The sequence below is a fragment of the Lepidothrix coronata genome, unplaced genomic scaffold, assembly GCF_001604755.1.
Source record: "Lepidothrix coronata isolate B3197 unplaced genomic scaffold, Lepidothrix_coronata-1.0 Scaffold200, whole genome shotgun sequence".
In the NCBI taxonomy this organism is placed as follows: domain Eukaryota; kingdom Metazoa; phylum Chordata; class Aves; order Passeriformes; family Pipridae; genus Lepidothrix; species Lepidothrix coronata.
This window is the reverse complement of record NW_016690380.1, coordinates 1156138-1177947: the sequence shown is the minus strand read 5'-3', so window position 1 is coordinate 1177947 and position 21810 is coordinate 1156138. Positions and strand designations below refer to the sequence as shown.

Sequence of the window (21810 nt, the reverse complement as noted above, 5' to 3'; positions counted from 1 at the left end):
GTCTCACCTAAAAAATCCACTGCGCAGGCTCGAAGGGTTAATGACCTTTCCCAAATCTTCGCTCGCGAAGACTGGCCATTATTATTATTATTATGTAAGAAAAGAAAGACTATCAATTACTATGGGCAAATTAAAAAAAATTCTATAAATATTTTCAAATCATCAGGAAACACTTCACAGCACTTTCTTAAAATCCAGTCTTCTGAGCCACTCATCTATCTTCAGCACAAGAGGGTGTGAGGGGAATAGTTGGCAGGCGCCATTAATCCTGACTGACCTCAATAAGGAACTTGTCATCCAGGGAAGATCACAAAACTTAAAACTCTATGTCATGACCTCCTTTAAACAGTGTCCCTGATTAACTGATATTAGGCCACAAAAGGACATTCTCCAAGCACATCAAGATAAATTCACTGGTGTTTGCTGTTGCGGTTATTAAAGAATCATAGACTGAGTTGTTGGAAGAAACTTGAAAGCTCATCTTGTTCCACCCCCATGCCATGGGCAGGGACACCTCCCACCAGCCCAGGTTGCTCCAAGCCCCCTCCAACCTGGCCTTGGACACTTCCAGGGATCCAGGGGCAGCCACAGCTTCTCTGGGCAACCTGGGCCAGGGTCTCCCCACCCTCACAGCCAAGAATTCCTTTCCAATATCGGATCTAAACTTGCTCTCTTTCAGTTTGAAATCATTCCCTCTTGTCCTGTCACTCCAGGCCCTTGTCAATAGTCTCTCTCCATCTTTCTTGCATGCTCCCTTCAGGCTCTGGAATGCTGTGATTAGCTCGCCCCTAAACCTCCTCACAGGAAGGCAGATTGGTACCCCCTGTAAAAATAACAGCTAAGAAATTAAGATCCATTTAACCACCCTGGCACTGAAGGCAAGGTTAACTTTTTAACACAAACAGCAGGGCAGAGCACTGAGGCCAGCCCTGGTTTTACCTAACAAGATGACGATGCAGGCCAGGATGGCGATGAGGGCGCCGGTGCTGAGCCCCGCGTTGAGCACGAAGGCCTCGGCATTGCAGGACAGGAGGGAGCCGCTGCTGTCACAGCCACACACCCGGATGGTCAGCGTGTTGGTGCTGCTCAGGGGGGGCAGCCCCCCGTCACTGATCACTATGGGGAGAAGGTATAAATCCTGCTTTTGGCGACTGAATCCTTCACGCCTGACAAGAACGCTCGCTGTATTATCTGTTTAAAGAAGAGAGAGTCATCATTACTTTTTCCACAAAGTCATCCTCTTAGTCAATATTAATAAAAAATATATCTTGCTACAATGGCTCTCAGTTTTCAAGTGCTTTATTATTATTTCTACAATAAAACAATACAAAGTGTCATCTTCCTAGTGATCCAAGAGTAATTACACTATTATATTTAATTCATACAGTACCACGTAGTTTTAATTCTTGTACAATTATGAGGGCAACACAAGGAACACAGATAATCTCTGTTAGTACCTCATGAGAGCACCCCACTAACTCTCTGATAAACTCTATATTTCTTCAACTATAAGAATGACTGGGCCTTCCTGTTGCTGTGTGAGCCTGTTTTAATCTCTTTCCAGAATTAAAGCTTTCACTGGAGTGGAAAAAAACAAATGTCCCTGATGTATTGTTCTTGGAGGCACACCTACAGGCATGGTCGACAGAAATCTGTACCCAAATGGGCTGTGTTAATGAGACTCCCACAAAAGCAAAAGCCAGCATTTGCTGTGTATTGGGAGATTTGAGCCTCAGTGCTGACCTCTTTCGTAAGCAGTATTTTATCAGAACCTGTTTATCACTCAAACTCCCCAAGCCAGAAGTCAGATCATACATACTGTATGTCTGGGCACATTCCGAATTATGTGGAGATGAGGAAGAGTTAAATGACAGAATTGCAGAATATCCTGAGTTAGAAGGGACGCACCAGCATCACTGAGTCCAACTCCTGGCAGTATTTCTCTAATGCCATTCCTGCTCTTGCTGAGAGATGTCCTGTCATGAGTCTCCTGGTGCAGTGGACAGAAACCAAGCTACCATCTCAGCACGAGTCAAAGGTAAAAGCCTTTGAGAGGGAAGTGTGTGAGATGACACCCTGGGCTGAGGCAGCCAGTGCTTCCCACTCCCAGCCACGCTGGATAGAGCCTGGGAAACACAAAGGGGGCTTCTTTATTGTGCTCCTTGTTTCTCAACTCAGACTGAACCAAAGTTTATAACAATTGTAAACATCCTGAAGTAAATAAAACAACCATATCCATGGTTTTCAGACCTTCAAAAACTAGTTTAGGTTGAGGATTTACTTCACACAAGCTTTTCGGGTTTGCCATGCTCTTTATTTTTTACTATATAAAGAAAAGAAAAAAAAAAGCCAGTCCTTTTATCTATTAAGGGAGGGCTATTCACCTCTGATGGTACCCACTTTACTGCTGCCTCAGGGTGCTGCAGAAGATTAATCGTTTTCCTGCTGAAGAGTCAGCATAAATTCCAGAATTTAATAATGCAAATCATAAAACCTCTCCTAATGATCTAATCACTGCTATTTCCATGGAAGCTTGTGAATAAATTATACCCAAAGAGAAGTATTCTTGTCTTACATTAACCAACCTTACAGGCAGTGCCCCTGCTGTAGGGCAAGGTCTGAAAATGTCCCCAAATTTGGTGGACACAGGTCAATTTTTGGGAGGGGATGTTTGCACTGTTTATCTGACTCTTTCACTAGTAACTTCCGCAGATCACACCAGAAAGGATGAGTATTTTTAAGTAGGATCCACTTGCTTCATACCAAATTAATTCATCCCCCATATCTACCCCCCTGTTGCCAGACCTACCACTCCTGATGCCCCGGGTGGGCACCTGAGCATGACACAATTGTGGTGGTTTTGGTGTTGAAGACTCACAAAAATAATACTGAGTAGAAAACAGCTTGTGAACTTCTCCTTTATGTGATGGTCACACTTGCTAAGGACAGAGAAGCTGATAAAGATCTGATTGATTGTCACTTGTGGCTTTTGGAGGTCCCCTTTGTTTCCTCCAGAGGTCTTCTAATCTCCTAAAAGTTTACATGCAACACGTAAACTTTGTAGCACAACTTTTTAAAGCACCTTAGTTATATCAGGAGCCTTATTTTAGGACTCTAAATTTATGGTCTTGTAAGAATTATGTATAAATAGAAATATAACATCTAATATCTATTAATCTATCAACTAATTTGAACTAATATATATTGATACAGAATAAAACTATTCTGCAGAGTCCTCTAAAATGCGGTTAATAATTCATTTCCTCAGTATGAGAACCAAGATCTGTTCTATTAAATGAAAAATCACAATAGGACAGATTATTCTTGTGGCAAAAAATGTGAACATTAGTAGTGGGTTGAACTACAGCTGCCTCGAGGCTGCAAAGGCAAAGTGGAAGGAAACACAGGCAATACCATATGTTAGCATATCTAGTCTGTTGGTTACGCATTTTTTATTATATATTTCATTTTTTCCTGCATTTTGGCAGCTTAGATAATATTCTCAGTTAGAAATAAGAAAAAGATGGCAAATTATTCAGTTATTGTACAGACTGGATACGTCACGTTGCATAAAGATTAGACTGATTACATCACACAAAAGCTGAATTTGATCTAACAGGTGCTTTATCTATTTAACGTGATTTCTAGTTTAACATAAATTTTTAAAAAGAAAAATGCAATCAACACTCCTGGCTAAAGTTTAAAAAGGACTACTGTGCATGAAGCCTAAAAAGTAATTTTTTAAACTTTTTTTTTTACTGTTTATGTTCACTTCTCACATTTAGAAGAAACATAATACCCATAAGAGGAAAAAACCCTCTTTTACGTAGATAAAAGATAACATATAATCTTAGCTAATATTCTCATCCTTGCTTTTTGATTATTTTCAAGTCCCAGGAGTCTAACTATAATCCAGATAAAATGGCATTTTTTAAGTCAATAGAAGTTAAATGTCAATACCATCTTAAAACTATTACTTAGCACGTATGGGAGTGACTTGACTCAGAGTCCTAATGAACACGGTGGGGGTCAGCACAAGGCAGAGGGAAAAAACCAGCCACCTCATCACCATTCCCAGATATGCACAAGCTCTCATTTTCGCAGCTGTTATTGCCTGGGATATCCAGTATCCAAAGGTGCTGTAAGTGAAGATTACGTGTACTGTCCATAAAATCTTCACAATTGGAAGTTATAATTGAATTACTCCACGCTGATCTTTACACCTATCTCCCTGACCTTTGGTTTTTGTCTTTTTCTCTGATGACCTTATTGATGGTTTTCCAATTGTTCCTCTACATACAGGCAAATGTAGCTCAGCTCTGGGGGGTTTGTTAACATCTATATTGTGTAAGGAGGATTCTAGATGAATGGAGGTGGCTGCAGTGTGAACATTATTACCTGTATCAGAGTGTGAATGCTGATTCAGCAATAAAATAAACAATTTCAGAGGTCTAGCTGCTTAAAACCATTCCCAGGCAGCAGCAATTCCTGAGGATAATCCATGGCAAAATCCTGTAAATATATTGTTCATGTGTTTCAAAATGTCTTGATTAAAAGAAATTGCAAGACAGAGAGTACATTCATATTTAAAAAGTGGATTTTAAGTCCCTGATTTTAGTGGGCTCACAAATTTAATTCCAGGCTCTGTAAAGCCCTGTCTTGAGGTGGTCACAACCTTCCAGCAGTGCCAGCTGCCACACGAGGTGAGTGAGCCCAACCAAAGGGCAGCTCAGTTTAGGGCCCAGTAGGATTAAAAGCAGGAAATGAATTTCCTAAAAACCTGTGTCTGTGCTGGGAAGTGTCACGAGCCTCCACTGCTCTTTTGAAGCTCTGACTTCAATGGGAACAAAACTGAACGGAGCGAACACGGCGCTGTTTATTTGTGGGGCATATGATGAGGAAACAGAGCAAAAGTAATTCAGTGTTTTATCCCAGCGTGTGCTGAGCCATTATCTCGTGTTTTCTATGGCAGACAGTCTCAGCTGAGGACTTGGGAGCACAGTAGGCTGTTAATAGGATATAGAACGTGATTATGTTTTTCAGATTACTGCAATGTGTGATTACTTTCAGGAGCTGGTAAAAAGAAACTCTATTAAATGATAATTATAGGACTGTATTCACTATAAAGTTCAGTAATAGGCCCAAACACTGGAGTTTTCATTAACTGTTCTCCACAGTTAATAAAGCCATTTTTCTTTGAAACTACCAATTCCCTCTGAATTGGTGGCATGGTATATAGAATACTCAGATTTAGAGCTGAAAAAAATCAACTTTGAATGATCATGTAAATTATTTGACTTGCAAATGGTAACACAATCTCCCTGAGAAGTTTTTTTTATGTGGAAGCACATAAAATTTTAACTTTTTTTCTTTGCTCTTTACCATAACTTACTTACAAGAAACTACACAGAAGTAGTAAAGTTACCAACATCATTGCACTGAAGATTGTACAAAATAAAGGAAAGAAAGGATTGGAATGGATGAATTTCGTTATACTATTAGTTTCCCAAAACCAAAATTATATGGGAAGATTCAATCCTTAAATACTGTCCTTGTTTGTCAGGTACAGACACTACATTAAACTGAAATGATAATTTCAACTACAAAACATTTATATCTGGGTTAATTTTGTCAGTAATGAATTTGCCACATATGGAAATGAAGGATTAATGTAATTGGCTAGAGTCAGGAACCATAATACCACTTGCCTGCAGCTGTATCAGAGCATCTCTAAAATGATCTACACTTATAAAATCTAATCTTTTTTCAGTTTGATGTGGTGACCATAAAATATATTTTAAAGCGAAACTTGGCCTCAGGGTCTCAAGCAAAGAACACATTCTTATTTACTTCTCTCTAAAAATATATCCATGAATTTTTCAGAACTTGTGTTTTACTACTTTAAAGAGAATAAATATCCCTGCCCTGGCTCCTTTATGAATTGCTTATGTATGTACGAGTGTCAAGCACCAGGCAACAGGATTGCTTTGATCAGTCAGGAATAACAGAAATTTTGTTTGGGAACTCTGATGATAATTACCCTCCCTTCAGATGTCGATAGAGATATAAACTGTGCCACAACACAAGAGTTTGTACTGAAATCATGTATGTGGATTGTGCTGCCTTTTGTACTTCTGGCATTCTTGGATTTGTTATTTAAACCAGCTCAACAGAGTTTTTCTTTTCAGAAAACACTTAAGTTTCCTTCAGACATTAAAGCTTGCTAATCAAAACCAATTCCTTAGAAGCTGAAACAATTTTTGCCCTGTGCAGGGAAATTAAAAATGAACATTGAATGAGAATATCATATTGATTATCATTAAATAAATAGAATAAATATGTATAATGGCTGAACCTGTGGTTTTTTTCTGTTTCCCACCTCCTCTGACTCCCTCAGCCTTGGCAAGGCAGGGTCAGTGATGCTTTATGTCAGATGATCATTTAAGTTTTGACACTCACCTACGCCTGAGGTCTTTGCCTACAGATTTCTTCCATCTTGCAGTCAATCTGAGTGCAAGGCTCTGCTCTACTTCATGAACAGCGAATTGATCAGGGGGTCAGGACGCCCATACCTGAGATACACCCAATCCAGGTGTCTTCCACAACAGAAATCCCCACCTGGATTTCCTGCACAAGGCAGTGATTTGATTCCATTGGGAATCTAGTCCATGTCCCTTTGGATCCATAATTTATAAAAACTGGCAAGTAGAGTAAGGTGAACAAATACAGACCTAACAATTTCTACTGTCTCAGCTAATTTCAGCTTAGCAAGTCAGGTTTCTCTAAATGAAGGAGATCTGCCAATTACATTTAGAGAATGTTTGGCAGTGGTTTTTACCCTCTTCCCGGTAGATAAAATGGAAGTGGATTTTTCATGTAGGGTATTATTATGCAATTTAAAATATGCATTCAAGAAAAGAAAAATGAGTTAACAGGCATTATGCTGTTCCAAGAACATCTTTGCATTTCAGCTGTGGTTTTTTGCCTTCCTTCCCTAAATCTCTGGGAAGCAGACACTGATAGTTAATGACAATGCTGTTGCATGACATTAGGTTGGCCATTGGTTTTGCTTTGTCATTTCTTTACACTCTAGTATAGAGGGAATCTTCACACAAACCTCTGTTGTCTCTGAGTGTAAAATTTGGATTATGAATAATTTCAGGTGGTAAACTGAAGATAAATCTTGGTCCATTGGCCGAGTCATCCTTGTCATCAGCGCTAATTGTAATAAATTGCTGTAAAAGAAAAGCACTCTGTAAACAAACAGCTTCTTCTCTGGGTACATCACATACCAACAGCATTCCAAGACAGCTCTTGAATATAAGGAACTTTGAAATAGCAGACCCCCCTCAGATACAAATGTATGTGATTACAAACACAGAGCAGACGCCAAACTACAACAGGCAATCTTTATTTGCTATTAAATTTAACCAACACAGAACTACGGCTGTAAAAATATACACCTTCTGCATTCTTATATACAAATATGTGCTAATGATAACACAACTGACTAAATAAAATCCTGCAGAAAACTCAGCAGCTGAGAGTTCTTTTCAAACTGCCACACGAACTGCAGGGGCACAGCCCATGCGTAGAGCCATGTTCCTGTATGATACTAACCCCTCTTCCTCACAGATTACCAGGAATAAATCTGTCAGCTGAGCTCCACAAGCACTGCACTGGGATTCTCTGAATATTTCTGTAACATCCAAACCAGGCTCACAACTGGGAAAGCTGCAGCAAACCAGCTTTGCTGCTGCTAGTGGATCCTCACATCCAACACCAATCATACCTAATGCACAAAGCAGTGTGTGACTACTGAGAGCAGCTCACAAACAAAAACACAGGGCAGTGCCTTTCTGTGTGCTCCAGGCATTTTGGCCAAAATTTCAAAACAAGTGTTCATTTACTGCCACTCGTTGGAGCTGACAGGACAAAACTGGGCTGACACGCTGCAGAAAGAACCGTGTGGGCAGAGAGGGCAGTGAGCAGAGAACAGTGGTGGGTGGGGAAAGGGTGGGCAGAGGGAAGGAGGTGGGTAGGGATGGAGGTGGGCAGAGGGAAGGAGGGGGACAGAGAAGGAGGAGAGCAGAGGGAAGGAGGAGAGCAGCCCATACCTGATTGCTCCGGGCATTCTCACACACAAAGGCCTCATAGGCTGCTGCGAATTTGGGGGCATTGTCATTGACATCAACCACCTTAATGGACACGGGGACTTTGGCTTCCTGGTGTTGTTTGTCTATGGGAGAAAGCAAAACCAAAATGAGAAGGAGGAAAACCCCTCAAAACAAACAAAATCCCACCTGCATCCAGGGAAAAATGCAGTAGATGGAGGTATTTCTATTGGGATTTACTGCAGCTTATCAAACCGAGACACCTGGAAGGGTACAGAATTTATACCATTGATCATAAACTACCTCAGTGCAATACTTACGGACTTCAACTGCAAACACAGAGATATTATGCCAAGCAATTTCTTCCCTATCCAAAGCTTTTATTGTCTTGATATTGCCATCTTCTGCATTGATAACAAAATATCTTTCAAGATCAGTGTGACGATCAATTGAATATCTGAAGAAGATTGAAAATCAGTAATTAGAGAAAAGAAGGACTTATCAGTTTTGCACATCAAAATTTCTTCTATATAATTATTATTTCTGAATAACTGTAAGTAGTACACTTTTTGTTGCCCTCAATATCATTGTCAGAGGGATGATACATGTTCTTTAGAAAGGAGCATCACCTGGTTGGTTTCTACATTTAGAAAAATAATACACCAGAATGTTTGTAATAAGTGAAAATTGCTGGATTTGAAGTCCCTGTATTAAAGCCCTAAAATATTCTTTATTTTTTTCTCTTATAAAACATGATAAAAATATCTACTGAGATATTTGTGTTTTCTTCTGTTTCATATTAATCATGGCCATCTTTTAAGTCTTCTGATCTTTTCTTTACTCAGAATATTAATTGATCATACCAATTTATTAAATATTGTCCCCTATCTGCATATTCGTACAGCTTCAGACAGCTCTGACTTTCATATCTTCACATTGCAATTCTTTGAAATGTTAAGTATACCCACTGAAGAGAGCTTTATAATTTAATTTACACTGAGAACATGACAAATGAAAATAAACTAGTAAAAACTGTTATAGGAATTCTTCCCTGTGAGGGTGGGGAGGCCCTGGCCCAGGTTGCCCAGAGAAGCTGTGGCTGCCCCATCCCTGGAAGTGTCCAAGGTCAGGTTGGAGGGGGCTTGGAGCAACCTGGGCTGGTGGAAGGTGTCCCTGCCCGTGGCAGGGGGTGGAACGAGATGAGCTTTAATGTCCCTTCCAACCCAAACCATTCCATGATCCAAGACAATCCAACATAACTGCAGAAAGTAGGTGTCTGTATGTGCTTGTCTTTAGCAATTAACAACACAACACAATCTCTAATCTACTGCTCAGATTTCTATGTTTTCAGGAAAAAAACACATTGCAATAACAGCACAGGGTATTTGTGGAAATTATAATTTAGAATAGAGTTAACAAAGATGCCTTAAAGTATAATTCAATTAGACACAGCTGTGATATGATATAGGCTCTGAGAAACTGCAATAAGGCATAAATCCAATGCTGGAGAGTTAAAGTTATTAATATTCTGGGTGTATGTAGCTCTCTCACACTACCTCAATAACCTGCATAACAATTCGAAAAGCTAATGCTTGGCAGCAAACAGCAAGAATGCAGTGTACCTTATAGCACTGTTGGCAGCATCAGGGTCTTTGGCATGTACTTTTCCCACCACAGTACCAGATGCTGCATTTTCTTGTACTTCAAAAATGTAACCTGGCTTCAGAAACACGGGGGGCTCGTCAGCATCTTCCACTGCTATTTTCACTGTCACCGTGTCCTTGAACGGCCCATTGCTGATGAACTTGGGGTCAATGTGGACATTGGCTGCCTCCACCTTCAGGCTGTAGGTCTTTTTGGTTTCATAATCTAAGGTCTGCGAGAAACAAGAAGACAATGCATTCCATAATTAGGAAATCCAGAGTGTAAAAGCAGCAAGCAGTGCCCTTGTATTCAATGACATAAAACAAATGTGAGCATCTGTCAACAAGCTTGGACAGAAAGACTCAAATGGAAGGAGCTACATTCTATGTATGGAGCAGCATAGGAAGGCACTCAAAGTATCACAGCAGAGTCCTTGCCTTGCTCTTTGCTTGCTGTATCACTGAGGAAATCATCTGTACTGGGAAAATTAACCTGTTATTTGTGAAGCCTTTCAGGTGGCACAAAAAGGCAAGGGACAGGGAAGGGGCTCCCACAAGAGGCCAGGCTTCCTCTATCCCCAGCTGGCGGGATTCTACATGGGCGTGGTTTGAATTGCTACTGGGCGTCCCATGAGATAGGACACAGAGAAGTTAAATTATTTAAGTAGTGGGGAAAATATGGAGATAAGTCCTTTTGGGAGCCTGAGCAAAGTCACAGCACATCTGCACTTTCGTTGGCATAAGAATTGTAGTGCTGGTGGCCTTGAATTCATCCTGTAGGTGCCAACCACAATTCCCAAAGCCTGCTAACACCATAGACTGAGTGATGCCCCACCATGCACAGCTTGTGTGTTTTGCGTTTTAAAACACACAAAAAATCCACTTCCACCTCTAGAACAGATACAGGAATTGAACCAGGGCACAGTTTTGAGTAAAGGAGACCTCTGGGTGTCTTTCTGAGGGACTGCCCCCGTAGACAGGGCAGGGCTAACTATGAAATTAAGTTGCCCAGACCTTCTCCTCTAAGTTCTGACTATCTCCAAGAGAAATAAACAGCTTTGAAGATACAAAGGGCAAAATAATAATGCCTAAATAATGAATAAATTATGATTTAGAATTTGGAATTCTAAATTAATTTAATAATGCTTTCAAGGCTCACACTGATGGGTTGTACATGAAATCCCCTCTGCTGCTTTTTGCATAGCCTGTGACTCCTTCAGAACACTGTTGTGGACAATGCATAGCTGAAGAATCCAAACTATTGGACATGAGGCTGTTCAGACTGAACATAAAGCAACAGTGAATGTCTGCTACTTATCAGCACTGGGCAAAACTTCATTAACAATGAAGCTGATGGCATCGTATTTTACCGTGACTTTTTATTATGAATTCATTTAGTTTGTGCAATTAATCCACTGTACAGTATTTATGTAACTCTTCTTGGTTATTTTCTTCCATTCCAATTCAGCTAATGGGGAAATGGAATATTAAAAGTTAATCACACCTTTAGAAATTAAGTGAATTTGCATTTACTAATATTTTAGCTTAGGTGGTAATCCATTATTACCAAATATTCTGTCAGTAACAAAGAACACTGCACATAAGTGGGTATTACCCACCTTCTTAAGCTTTACTACCCCTTCCTGAGTCTCATAGTCTGTTGTAATTTCAAACATGTCCATGCCATCTCCATCGATGATGCTGTAGGCTACCAAGCCATTTTCCCCAATGTCAGGATCTTTGGCCTTCACTCTTCCTACTTCCTCTCCTGGGATAGCTGCTTCTGACACTGACATCTGGTACACACCTGGGGGAGGGAAAACAGACATTTCCTGAAGTGTGTGTGCACTCTGCTCTCCAGCTGTACTGAACTCATTGAACTTGTAAGTTCCAAATAAACACAGTAATTTTTTTACATTTTCAACCCCCCTGAAGGAACGTTTGTTTTATGTTATGTGTTGTGTTATGTTTATGTTATGTTTTTTATGTTTGTTATGTTATGTTTGTTATGTTATGCTAAAAAGAGCCCTGAGAAGCAAGTCATCTGTGAAATCTTAAAGCACATGGCTAATCTATATAACATGACCTCCTCCCTGATATTTTACACTCCATCTCTGTCCCTCTCTGTTCAGGGGGGGTTAAAAGGACATTCAGAATGCAGAAATTGTGACATCAAGGTTATCATTTATATCAGAAATGTTATTAGAGAAATGGAAGGAGAACTCTCATATGCTCATGGTCTGACCTTCAACTCTGTTGAGTCCAGAAGCATTTCTGCCCATTCATCCAGGAGCCATAAATTATATTCAATGAGTCGGATAAGATCTCTCTGCTGTGCTGGCCAAAGAATAAATCTGCTGCTTTCTATGTCTTTACTTTGGAGTGTGAATGTACAGTAACAATGATTATTAAAATTCAGCACCACAGACAATATGTACCAATTTGTATGGGGTTCCAAACCAAACCAAAAATGGCTTTCCCATATCTCCAGTAGGAAAACCACTCCCAAACATCCCACAGATGTACTGCCTTACAGAGGTTTCCCTGGGTATTCAGGGACACCAGAGGAGAGCAACAATGTTCCTGGATAAATCTCTCTCCAACAATTGCCCTTTAAGCAGCATTTCCAGGACCTGGAAACCCCCTCCAGAGCTCAGATAACATAACCTGATCCTAAGTGTGCAAATCTATGTCAGCATTTTCAGCCACCTCATCAGCATTAATAACTTGGGGAGGGGAAAAAAAAAGAAAAAAGCATGAGAAAATAAAATAATCTAATTTATTCCCCACCATAATTGCTCTTTTTTTGCTACGTGAGCACCCTTGGAACATCAGGAGACTTATACCAGGCAGGGACTTGGCTCATTACCCATAAAAACAATTGGCACATGTCATTGAAATAGATCATTAACTCCAGTCACAAAGAACCCAACATTTAAGCACGTAACTCATTAATGGTTTGAGCAATGAGCATCAAAAAAAAAAAAAACAAAACAAAAAAGGGAAATAAGAATAAAAAAATCAATTGTTTGTTTGTACAGACAGGTAAAATCCTGGTTTTGTCTTAAAAAACATTCCCAATTCGGGTTTTAATTTGGGGAAGAATGATTAAGTAGAATAACTGTTATTAAGCACTTCTGATAATTTTAAATGTTCTTCCAAAAGATTCAGTAAAGTGGCTTGAATTTGTAGAAAAAAATCCGTAATTTGATGGAGTTAACAAAAGGCCATACATTGGGGTCCCAGATCATGATCTGGCATGAAAAGGCACATCTCTAAGGTATATGAAACCTGACATTTTTAGGATTCAATACATTTCTTTGAGAATGGTAAATAATTCTGGCAGAGATTTTTCATTTAGGAACCAACTATGTCACTTCAGCTCTTGTATGAAGGTCCAGGAAGCTGAAACATTGGAAGAAGAGAAGTTGCAGAGATGATCATGTCCAGAGCATATCAGGGTCATAACTGTTGCTCAGAGGAGAATCAGTATGGGCTGGGATGGTGCTTACACTGCACTCCAAAGAAACCCTACAGCCATGCAGAGATGAAATGGAGAACAGATGTGTGAGCCCATTAATGTGCTCCCTCCCAGCTGTGAAGACTGAATCTGTTAATGTCAGTCCTGGTTAATTTTATGTGTGAAAAGTAAATAGCACAGGTATAAAAAAATTACTTAATTTGACCACCAGAAATAAACTTCAACAATTTAAAAATGTAATAGTGGCAAATTTAGTTTGCTTTGCCATGGTAAATAGAAGTCTTGAGGAATAGCCAGTCTTTTATCCTTGAGGACATTCACTATTCACCAAGAGTGTTTATAGAAGTAGAGGATGATGCATCCATACTTAAAATGCAAAGCTATGTGAAATAAAAAAATGCCACTCATTCACCTCCAGGCTTGTCAAAGACCTGAAAGGGCCCAATCAGGAGCTGTTAACAGATTGTGCAACATTGTCATCAAGGGGCAAGAAAGGCAAGAGCCTCCAGGCCTGTGAAATACAGGGGTAAGAAGCTAAAGTGGATCTGCTTTCCTTTGCCCGTCTTCATCAAACCCAAAGCGGATTCGTTGGCTGAAAATGACCCCCCAAACTCTGTTGGCAAAGAGCTGAGAACTTGGAGTGGTGAAAGGCACAGCATGGGGCCACTGCAGACTCCTTTCAGACACTGCAAGTCTCAGAGGAGAGCTTTGTGCAGACACATGGGGTGACTGCTGCGTCCTGCACCCCAAGACAGGAGGATCTGTTCCTGCACAACACCTGCAGGGGCTTTTGTTTTAACTTCCTCCTATTTCTCTGCAATGATTCCCTGAAGTTCCTGTGGTCTGAACAGAGAAGTAAACACCACTTGCTTTTTTGAAGTGTCTTTTACATCCATGCTGTAAATATGAAAACGGGAAAGGAAGTAAACTGGCTTATCCCAGCACTGCTGAGGGGCAGGTACATGTTCCAGTATTTTGGACTGATTTGGTTTAATGCACAAGAGAGACCTCAAGAAATGGGGCTTCTTCCTTCATTAATAGAGAAGTCCACATTATGCCTCCCTGCTAATATAATGGTTATATGACATGGTCCAGCAGTTCAAAAAATGAAGTGTAGGGTTAGGAATCTTTGTAATCTAATCCTGAGCTTAAAAATGTCTCACTTTGCAACACAAAGCAAATAATGCAGACACTAAAGCTCCATGTTACTAGCAAAAAATGTGTAACTAATACTTCTTTATTCATATGTGCTGCAATAACCCAGCAGTTACTGCTTTTTCAAGCTTTGCATATGTCTGATACTACACAAACGTGGGTACTATAGAAAATGGGAGCAAGGATCTTGTTCTTACTTTGTGGGAACTTTGGTGGGTTGTCATTGACATCTGTAAGTGTAATTGTCACTTTGGTTGTCCCTGAGAGGCCTCCCATGTGTCCTCCCATGTCTTTCGCCTGTATTACAACGTGATATTCTTCCTTGGCTTCTCTGTCCATATTGGGAAGGGCAGTTCGGATAATTCCTGGAAATACAGAGAAAGTGTGGCACATACAAAGTTTCACAGGTTCACATTATGAAAAACTGGATGCTGCATAAAACACAGTAATATTTGCACAGTGATGGGCAGATTTTGTTTTCCCTACACTGTGCGTTTTGCTGTGTAAGGAAAGTAGCCCAAATATTTGACACAAGACAACCCTGGAGAATAACAGTTCAGCACAGAAACAGGCATTTCTATCACACCATATCATACCCCAAAGAAATAGTAGATATACCCAGCTATACTGCCTCAGTCAATACATTTAGTTCATTTTGAGGCATTCTGGTTATGAGGTCCAATAAACTGCTCAATAATACCTGTTTGAGCTTCCACCGAGAAGTACGGTTGACCTTCCAGAATGCTGTAAACCAGTTTGGCACTGTTCCCATAGGTAGGATCATCAGCGTCTGAAGCTGTTACCTGAATAACTGATGTACCTAAAAAGGGAAAGCAAACACAAGAGGAATCCAGTCAGAAGCAAACCTGTCTGTAAGAACCATGCAGAGATGCTTTCAGTCATTCAGCATAACTATAGCTGAACTTTTTTATTTCCACATTTGGGAAATGAAAAAGAAAATTTCTTGACAGTTTCTATATGACAAAATAGACTCATAAAATCCAAAAAGATTTGTCACCAGCTGTGATGTGGATTAATGTTCTAAACAGTGAAGATATAAAAGTCAGCAGTCGCTCTGTACCATTATGGTTTTTTTCCTCAGTAGTTTTAAGCCTTATATTGCTTTTGTTATTAGAGAGCCAAACAATAGAGTTTTCTTTTTTCATTTTTCTCAGTAAGTTTTCAGAGAAATCATTCCTGTAGAAATCTCTGAGACAAACACAAGCTCAAAGAGGAGATGAAAATGGAATAGAGAGTGTGGCAGTAACTCCTTAGCTTTATTACACAGCTCTGCCAGAGGAATGATCTTGATGTTTACCCCAGAGGATTCACACCCCATAAATTCCAGGGGGCTCTCATGCTCCTTCCTAGGAGGAGATAGTCCTGTTCTAGGAACCATCCAGAGACACTTCAAGTCTGACAGTTGGGAGCTGTGCAAGCTTTGATTTGGTCAGCAAATCAGAGACATTGACTGAGTCACTGGCTGAGCATGAAGTAAATTTTACTTCCCAAAATTCTTGACAATAAGAATTAAATAAAGTCAAGACATACTGACAAAGCAACACCTTCTCTAAGGCCAGGAGCTGCAGTGCATTTCTGAGTACTCACCTACATTTGATCTCTCTGGCACATTGGCATGGTAGTTTTCATGAAGAAACTCGGGCGGGTTGTCATTTATATCTTGCACTTTGACAATGAATTCCGAGGGTGGTTCCAAAGGTCTGTTGGTGTTCCTGTCCACAGCCTGTGCCGTGAGGGTGTACTGAGCTCTCTCCTCCCGGTCCAGTGTCTTTGTTGCATGGATGTTCCCTGATTTGTCATCAATAACAAAAATGATTCCTGCTCCTTCACCTGAGAGAATGTATTTAATGTTTCCATCTCCAGAATCAATATCTGAATGAAGCTACAAAATGAGAAACAGACACACCTTAACAAGGTACCACATTTCATGGATGAGCTTACGAAACAAAAACGTTCAGGAAAATACTATAATTTCAGAGTTTTTAAAAACCTTGTCTTACACCAGGCAATAATCCACACTCGGGCACATGGTGTGACCTCATCTACCCTGTACTCAGGGCAGCTGCCAGCCCAGACCTGCATCCTGCCACACACAGGCTGCTGCTGAGACCCAAGCCTTCAGATTAAAGATTTAAAGAAGAGAATACACGAGAAGATAATTATGGCAGGTTCTTTATTCAAACCCAGTTGGACGGAAGAGTCATTTTTAAAAACATTTTTGTGCACTTCATACAAATCATATTCTACTGGGTTGCATTTAAAAAGCTGTTAAGTGATAAATGGGATGCAACCAGTGAGCTCAGCAGTGTGCCCAGGTGGGCAAAGGGATCCTGGCTTGTATCAAAAATAGCGTGACCAAGGAAGTGATTATCCCCTGTACTGGGCACTGCTGAGGCCCCTCAAGTTCTGTCCCCAGTTCTGAGCCCTCACAGCAAGAAAGGCATTGAGGGGCTGGAGCGTGTGCAGGGAAGGGAACGGAGCTGGGAAGGGGCTGGAGCAGCAGGAGCAGCTGAGGGAGCTGGGGGGGCTCAGCCTGCAGAAAAGGAGGCTCAGGGGGGACCTTCTGGCTCTGCAACCCCCTGACAGGAGGGGGGAGCCGGGGGGGGTCGGGCTCTGCTCCCAGGGAACAAGGGACAGGAGGAGAGGGAACGGCCTCCAGCTGTGCCAGGGGAGGGTCAGGTTGGACATGAGGAGGAATTTCTTGCTGGAAAGGGTGGTCAGGCCTTGGCAGGGGCTGCCCAGGGAGGTTTGGAGTGCCCGTCCCCGGAGGTGTCCAAGGAAGGCCTGGCTGTGGCACTGAGTGCTCTGGGCTGGGGAACAAGGGGGGCATCGGGCACAGGGGGGATCCATGGGCTGGGAGGGCTTTTCCAGCCTTAATGATTCTCTGATTCTGTGATTGCCAGCTGGAGTGATTGCCAACTAATTACACCCTCTTTAATACAAAAGAAGAAACAAATGCTTACTAAACACTCTTACTTCTGCAACCAGTGCACACTTCACTTTGATGGATGAGGGAAACATTGAGGCAAATTACAGATTTATTGATTTTTATATTGACATCCACAAATTACTAACACTAACCACCTTTTAAACTGGGCTGTCAGAATGGTATTTGCTGACATTGGTCCTGTTTCCCCACTCTTTTTGTGCTGGTCTTAAGTCAACAGAGTTCTGCTGACTGTTTAAAAACTGGCCAATATGCTTGTTTATTTATCTATTTATATTCTGCTAGTGTTAGACAGTAGCAGAATAAAAAACTAGTCCGGGATGTGTGCACATACACATGTGCACACAGATATCTCTCGCTCTATACACACCCCTCCATATGTTTGATTTTACTGATAAATTGAAAACGAAATGGTGAGAAGATACCTACTGGGCAGGACACGTTTACTGAGCTGCTGGGTTGGACATTACATTTTTAATTACTACTTTTAAAGTCGCAAGAATGATAACAGATATTCTTGGGACATATTGTTGCTCAAGTGCTTCTGTGGTTCTTGCTGGTTTGCCAAGTAACAACTTTCACACCTTCATGCAAGGGCTGCTGAGTTCAGTGGAAATATTTGTAGTGCCTTAGATGGTATTTTGCTTAACATCTACACTGAGCTCCAAGAAAGTGATTCTAGGTGAATAAGTAGCTGTTGAAGAAGCAGCTAAAACAACACAAAGGTAAGAGCAAGAAGAAACAACGGCAAGAAAAAAACTCAGCAACACACAAAATAACAATATAAATTAATAATATTAATTGATGACAGAGAAGGAAATTCTTTCTTACCCTTCCCACTAGTACAGGATCTGGTCCTGTGTACTCTTCTATAACAAAGAACTGATTCCACACCCAGCCTCTCTTGGAGCGGTGCAGGACTTGTCCCTCCTTGCCTTTCTCGTGGTGCCCGTGGAGCGATGGCCGGGACTGGTTCAGTGGCCCCGTGCTCAGGGCGTGGCTGTAGCACAACATGCCCAGGCAAAGCAGAGCAGCCTGTAAACAACTGTCCTCCTTCATTTTTGGTTATTTTGTAGGCACAGAAGTATCCAAGAATCTACTCCTTCCACCTTGGAACTCAAAAAGTTTGACGCTGCTGAAGTTTCACACAGACTGTTGTGCACATAGGATGCCACCACACACTAAACACATCACTTTAATGCTCTGCAGCTTCCCAACTTAATTCCTGAAAGAAAGCAAAATGGAGAAGATTGTCACTTCTTTATAGAAGTCTTTGAGGATGCAGTAATTTTTTTATTAAGTGAAATAAAATTAGGACTTCCTCAATAAATGTCAAGATAAGAAGACTAAAATAAATCAATAATTATGAAATACAGACTAATGAGCATATTTGGTGCTTTGTTACATGGAACTGCCACCTTGTAGAATCTCCTGACTGGTTTGGACAGTCACTGCCTGGAAGTTGAAAGATAGGGAATTATATTCTCTCATGATCCTTTCAAATGGATTTAGCCCAATATGCAAGGTAACTATAGAAATACCTAATTTATGTCTAATTGCTCTTTGGAGCTTAGATATAAGCCTTAGATATAAGCTGCTAAGCCACAGGTCTGCATTTAAGGGAAAGACCAAGACTTATCAAGGATGCAATATTTCTACATGATCAACACAACACCCATGTTTTTCTAGGCAGGAGCAGTGGCTGACAGAGCTCCAAGGACCTACAGTTTGGATTTAGACCCTTGAAACACCTCTGAGGTTTAAGTCATCAAAGCAGAGAAGCAGCATTGATTGCCCAAATCAGTCTGCTGGCTTTGGGCTGGTGAGAGTAAGTGCCACAAACCAATAAAAACTTGATCAGATATTTTTGATAATGTAACAATTGATTTAGCTATTTATTTCTAGTACTATATTGATGTCTTCCTTTCTAATACTTCTTAAAACACTAGGCCAGAATTAATATTTGAAGGAGAAATTGCATAATAGAGTGAAACCTGAACTAAGGTCTAAACCTTCAGCAGCTCCCAATCCATCACAAAGGCCACTTTGACTAATCCCTGGGGTTTCCAATATATTCTTCTTGAATCTTTATAGAACAACCAATTTTACAAGCTCCCTATGATGTTTCTTTCAGTTTTCAGTGTAATTCACTTTACTCTTCTGCAAAATACTAACAAAACATTTGATGTTATATTCATACAGGCGTATGTACAAACATGTGCTACCATCAGCTTTAAAAAAGAACAACTTTTTAATGAGAAATAAGATCTTACACTTGGTATTTGCAGCAGGGAAAATGTGAATAGAGAGAAAAGCTTGAACCTACACCCCAATCTATAACTCCAGCAACAGAAAAACATCTCATTGGTACCAAACCTACTCACGTGGGGACGTCTATCTCACCTCCTGAGCAGTTGTGCCCTCCTGTCCACATCCCTTTGCACAGGTACATAAAAATACATTGGCAAAAAGGGGGTCAGAAGTAAGAGATTAAATATCTGGATTTATTTGCTCGAAAAAGATAAGTTTTTAATTTTATGTCATTGAAAACTGAAATAACCTCAATTACAAGTCCACAATGGCTCCAGCATAATGAATTCGATGAAATTCACCCAGAGAGGTGTGAACACACTCAGGCTTTCATAAGCATATTTACTATTGTTATATGATGGCACATTACAGATTACTCACACCAGCATGGAAGACATGAAAAAGAAAACAATCTCTATTATTTTGCCCAGGAAAATGTCTTTATTTTCACATGATATATGTGTGTGCAGTTTGGAGCATTAGGTCTGTGAGTTTTATTTTGTATCTCCATTTTGTTGAGAGGTAAAAACAATTTAAGACTTAAAGGACCTGAGAAACTGAGATTTCACCTATTTCGGAGGTGGCTTAAAGATGAAAAGTCTTTCAACGCTAGATTATAGTGGCTTTCAATGATAATGGTTAATTCTGAGAGGAAAGGACACTCCTTTTTCCACCCAGATTTGCACAGAAAAAATGAAATTGAAGCCCTAGGTATGCAGCATTTACTTACCAAGCTTCCCCAGCATTGAACTTTATTAAACATAGTACATCTTTATAAACACAACCCATCAAATTCTCTGCTCATCCCACAGGTGTAGACTGAGTTACTCTGTCCTGTGCATAAACACCTCTTGTTTTACATCCTTGTGGAAATGTAATCTCCAGCACCTGAGGTAACCTCCTTTGGCCTCTTCATCTACAGAAATTTATTGATGTAACCAAATCCTGCACCTTGAGGCCAGGTCAGTCTGCTTCATAATTGCATCCAGCTAATCAGTGATGTTGCTATTTCAGACAAAGTTTGCTCTGAGTGTCCTTCTAGTGAAAGAGTCCTTAGTGCCAGGCCCAGTCCAGGTGATTACCCTGGGCAGGGACACTGCTACAGGGATCTGTACTACAGGGCTCACTCATGCAGCAGATAGAGGGGCTTGGGCTCCTGGAATGCTAAAAGGAGCCTACATGCTCCAGACAGAACTGGAATAGGAACATATTCCTGGACAGCTGTGCATTTTTAAACATGATGTGAAAAACCCCTGTAAGTAAACTGCTTATGTTAATAGACTTTGGATGCATTTGAAAATTAAACTCACTGACAATCATTTACCATTAATATCCCATAATGATCTCAACTGTGAAAATAAGTAAACAAATACCCCCACTACTCCAAAAGTTCTCAATACTTTTATGTAAACCAGTAAACACTTTGTAAAGCTGCTTACCAATAATGGAAAAGCCAAGCTGATACATATGTGTTTAATATCAGCTATTCAAGTGCGAAGTGCTGGAAACAAACTGGTAATCCCAGATCCATGCCTAATTTATTAATAAGGATTAAAGCAAAAATTATTTGCTATCTTTTGTTTTATCCTCTGCATGTACATGTATGGAAACATATCTTCAAGCTAAAGAAAACTATTATCTCTCATCCACTACTTCACAGAATCACAGACTGGTTTGGGTTGGAAGTGACCTTAAAGCCCGTCTCATTCCAGCCCCTGCCATGGGCAGGGACACCTTCCACCAGCCCAGGTTGCTCCAAGCCCTGTCCAACCTGGCCTTGGACACTTCCAGGGATCCAGGGGCAGCCACAGCTTCTCTGGGAAACCTGGGCCAGGGCCCCCCCACACACTCAGAGGGAACAATTCCTTCCCCATATCCCATCTACCCCTGCCCTCTGTCCGTGGGAAGCCATTCCCCCTGTCCTGTCACTCCAGCCCTTGTCAATAGTCTCTCTCCATCTTTCTTCCAGGCCCCTTCAGGCCCTGCAAGGCCACAATCAGGTCACCCCAAAGCTTCTCTTCTCCAGGCTGAACAATCTCAACCCTCCCAGTCGTTCCTCCCAGCAGAGCTGCTCCATCCCTCTGCTCATCTTGGTGCCTCCTCTGGACTCTCTGCAGCAGCTCCATGTCCTTGCTGTGC

The 21810-nt window shown here is 40.9% G+C and overlaps 1 protein-coding gene across 3 annotated transcripts in view; it reads right to left on the bottom strand.

Annotated features, from left to right (window-relative positions):
- The window catches only part of CDH11 (cadherin 11), an 84295-nt gene that overhangs the window by 3626 nt on the left and 58859 nt on the right, over window positions 1-21810 (bottom strand). For all 3 annotated transcript variants that reach the window (XM_017832287.1, XM_017832289.1, XM_017832288.1), the window contains exons 3-12: window positions 18193-18586; window positions 16002-16296; window positions 15094-15213; window positions 14591-14758; window positions 11377-11564; window positions 9737-9990; window positions 8435-8571; window positions 8118-8239; window positions 7118-7235; window positions 940-1191 (exon numbers count right to left, since the gene is read on the bottom strand). In XM_017832287.1, coding sequence (XP_017687776.1) covers window positions 940-1191; window positions 7118-7235; window positions 8118-8239; window positions 8435-8571; window positions 9737-9990; window positions 11377-11564; window positions 14591-14758; window positions 15094-15213; window positions 16002-16296; window positions 18193-18420 — 1882 coding nt within the window. In that variant the 5' untranslated portion in view covers window positions 18421-18586. The remainder of the gene's footprint in view (window positions 1-939; window positions 1192-7117; window positions 7236-8117; window positions 8240-8434; window positions 8572-9736; window positions 9991-11376; window positions 11565-14590; window positions 14759-15093; window positions 15214-16001; window positions 16297-18192; window positions 18587-21810) is intronic.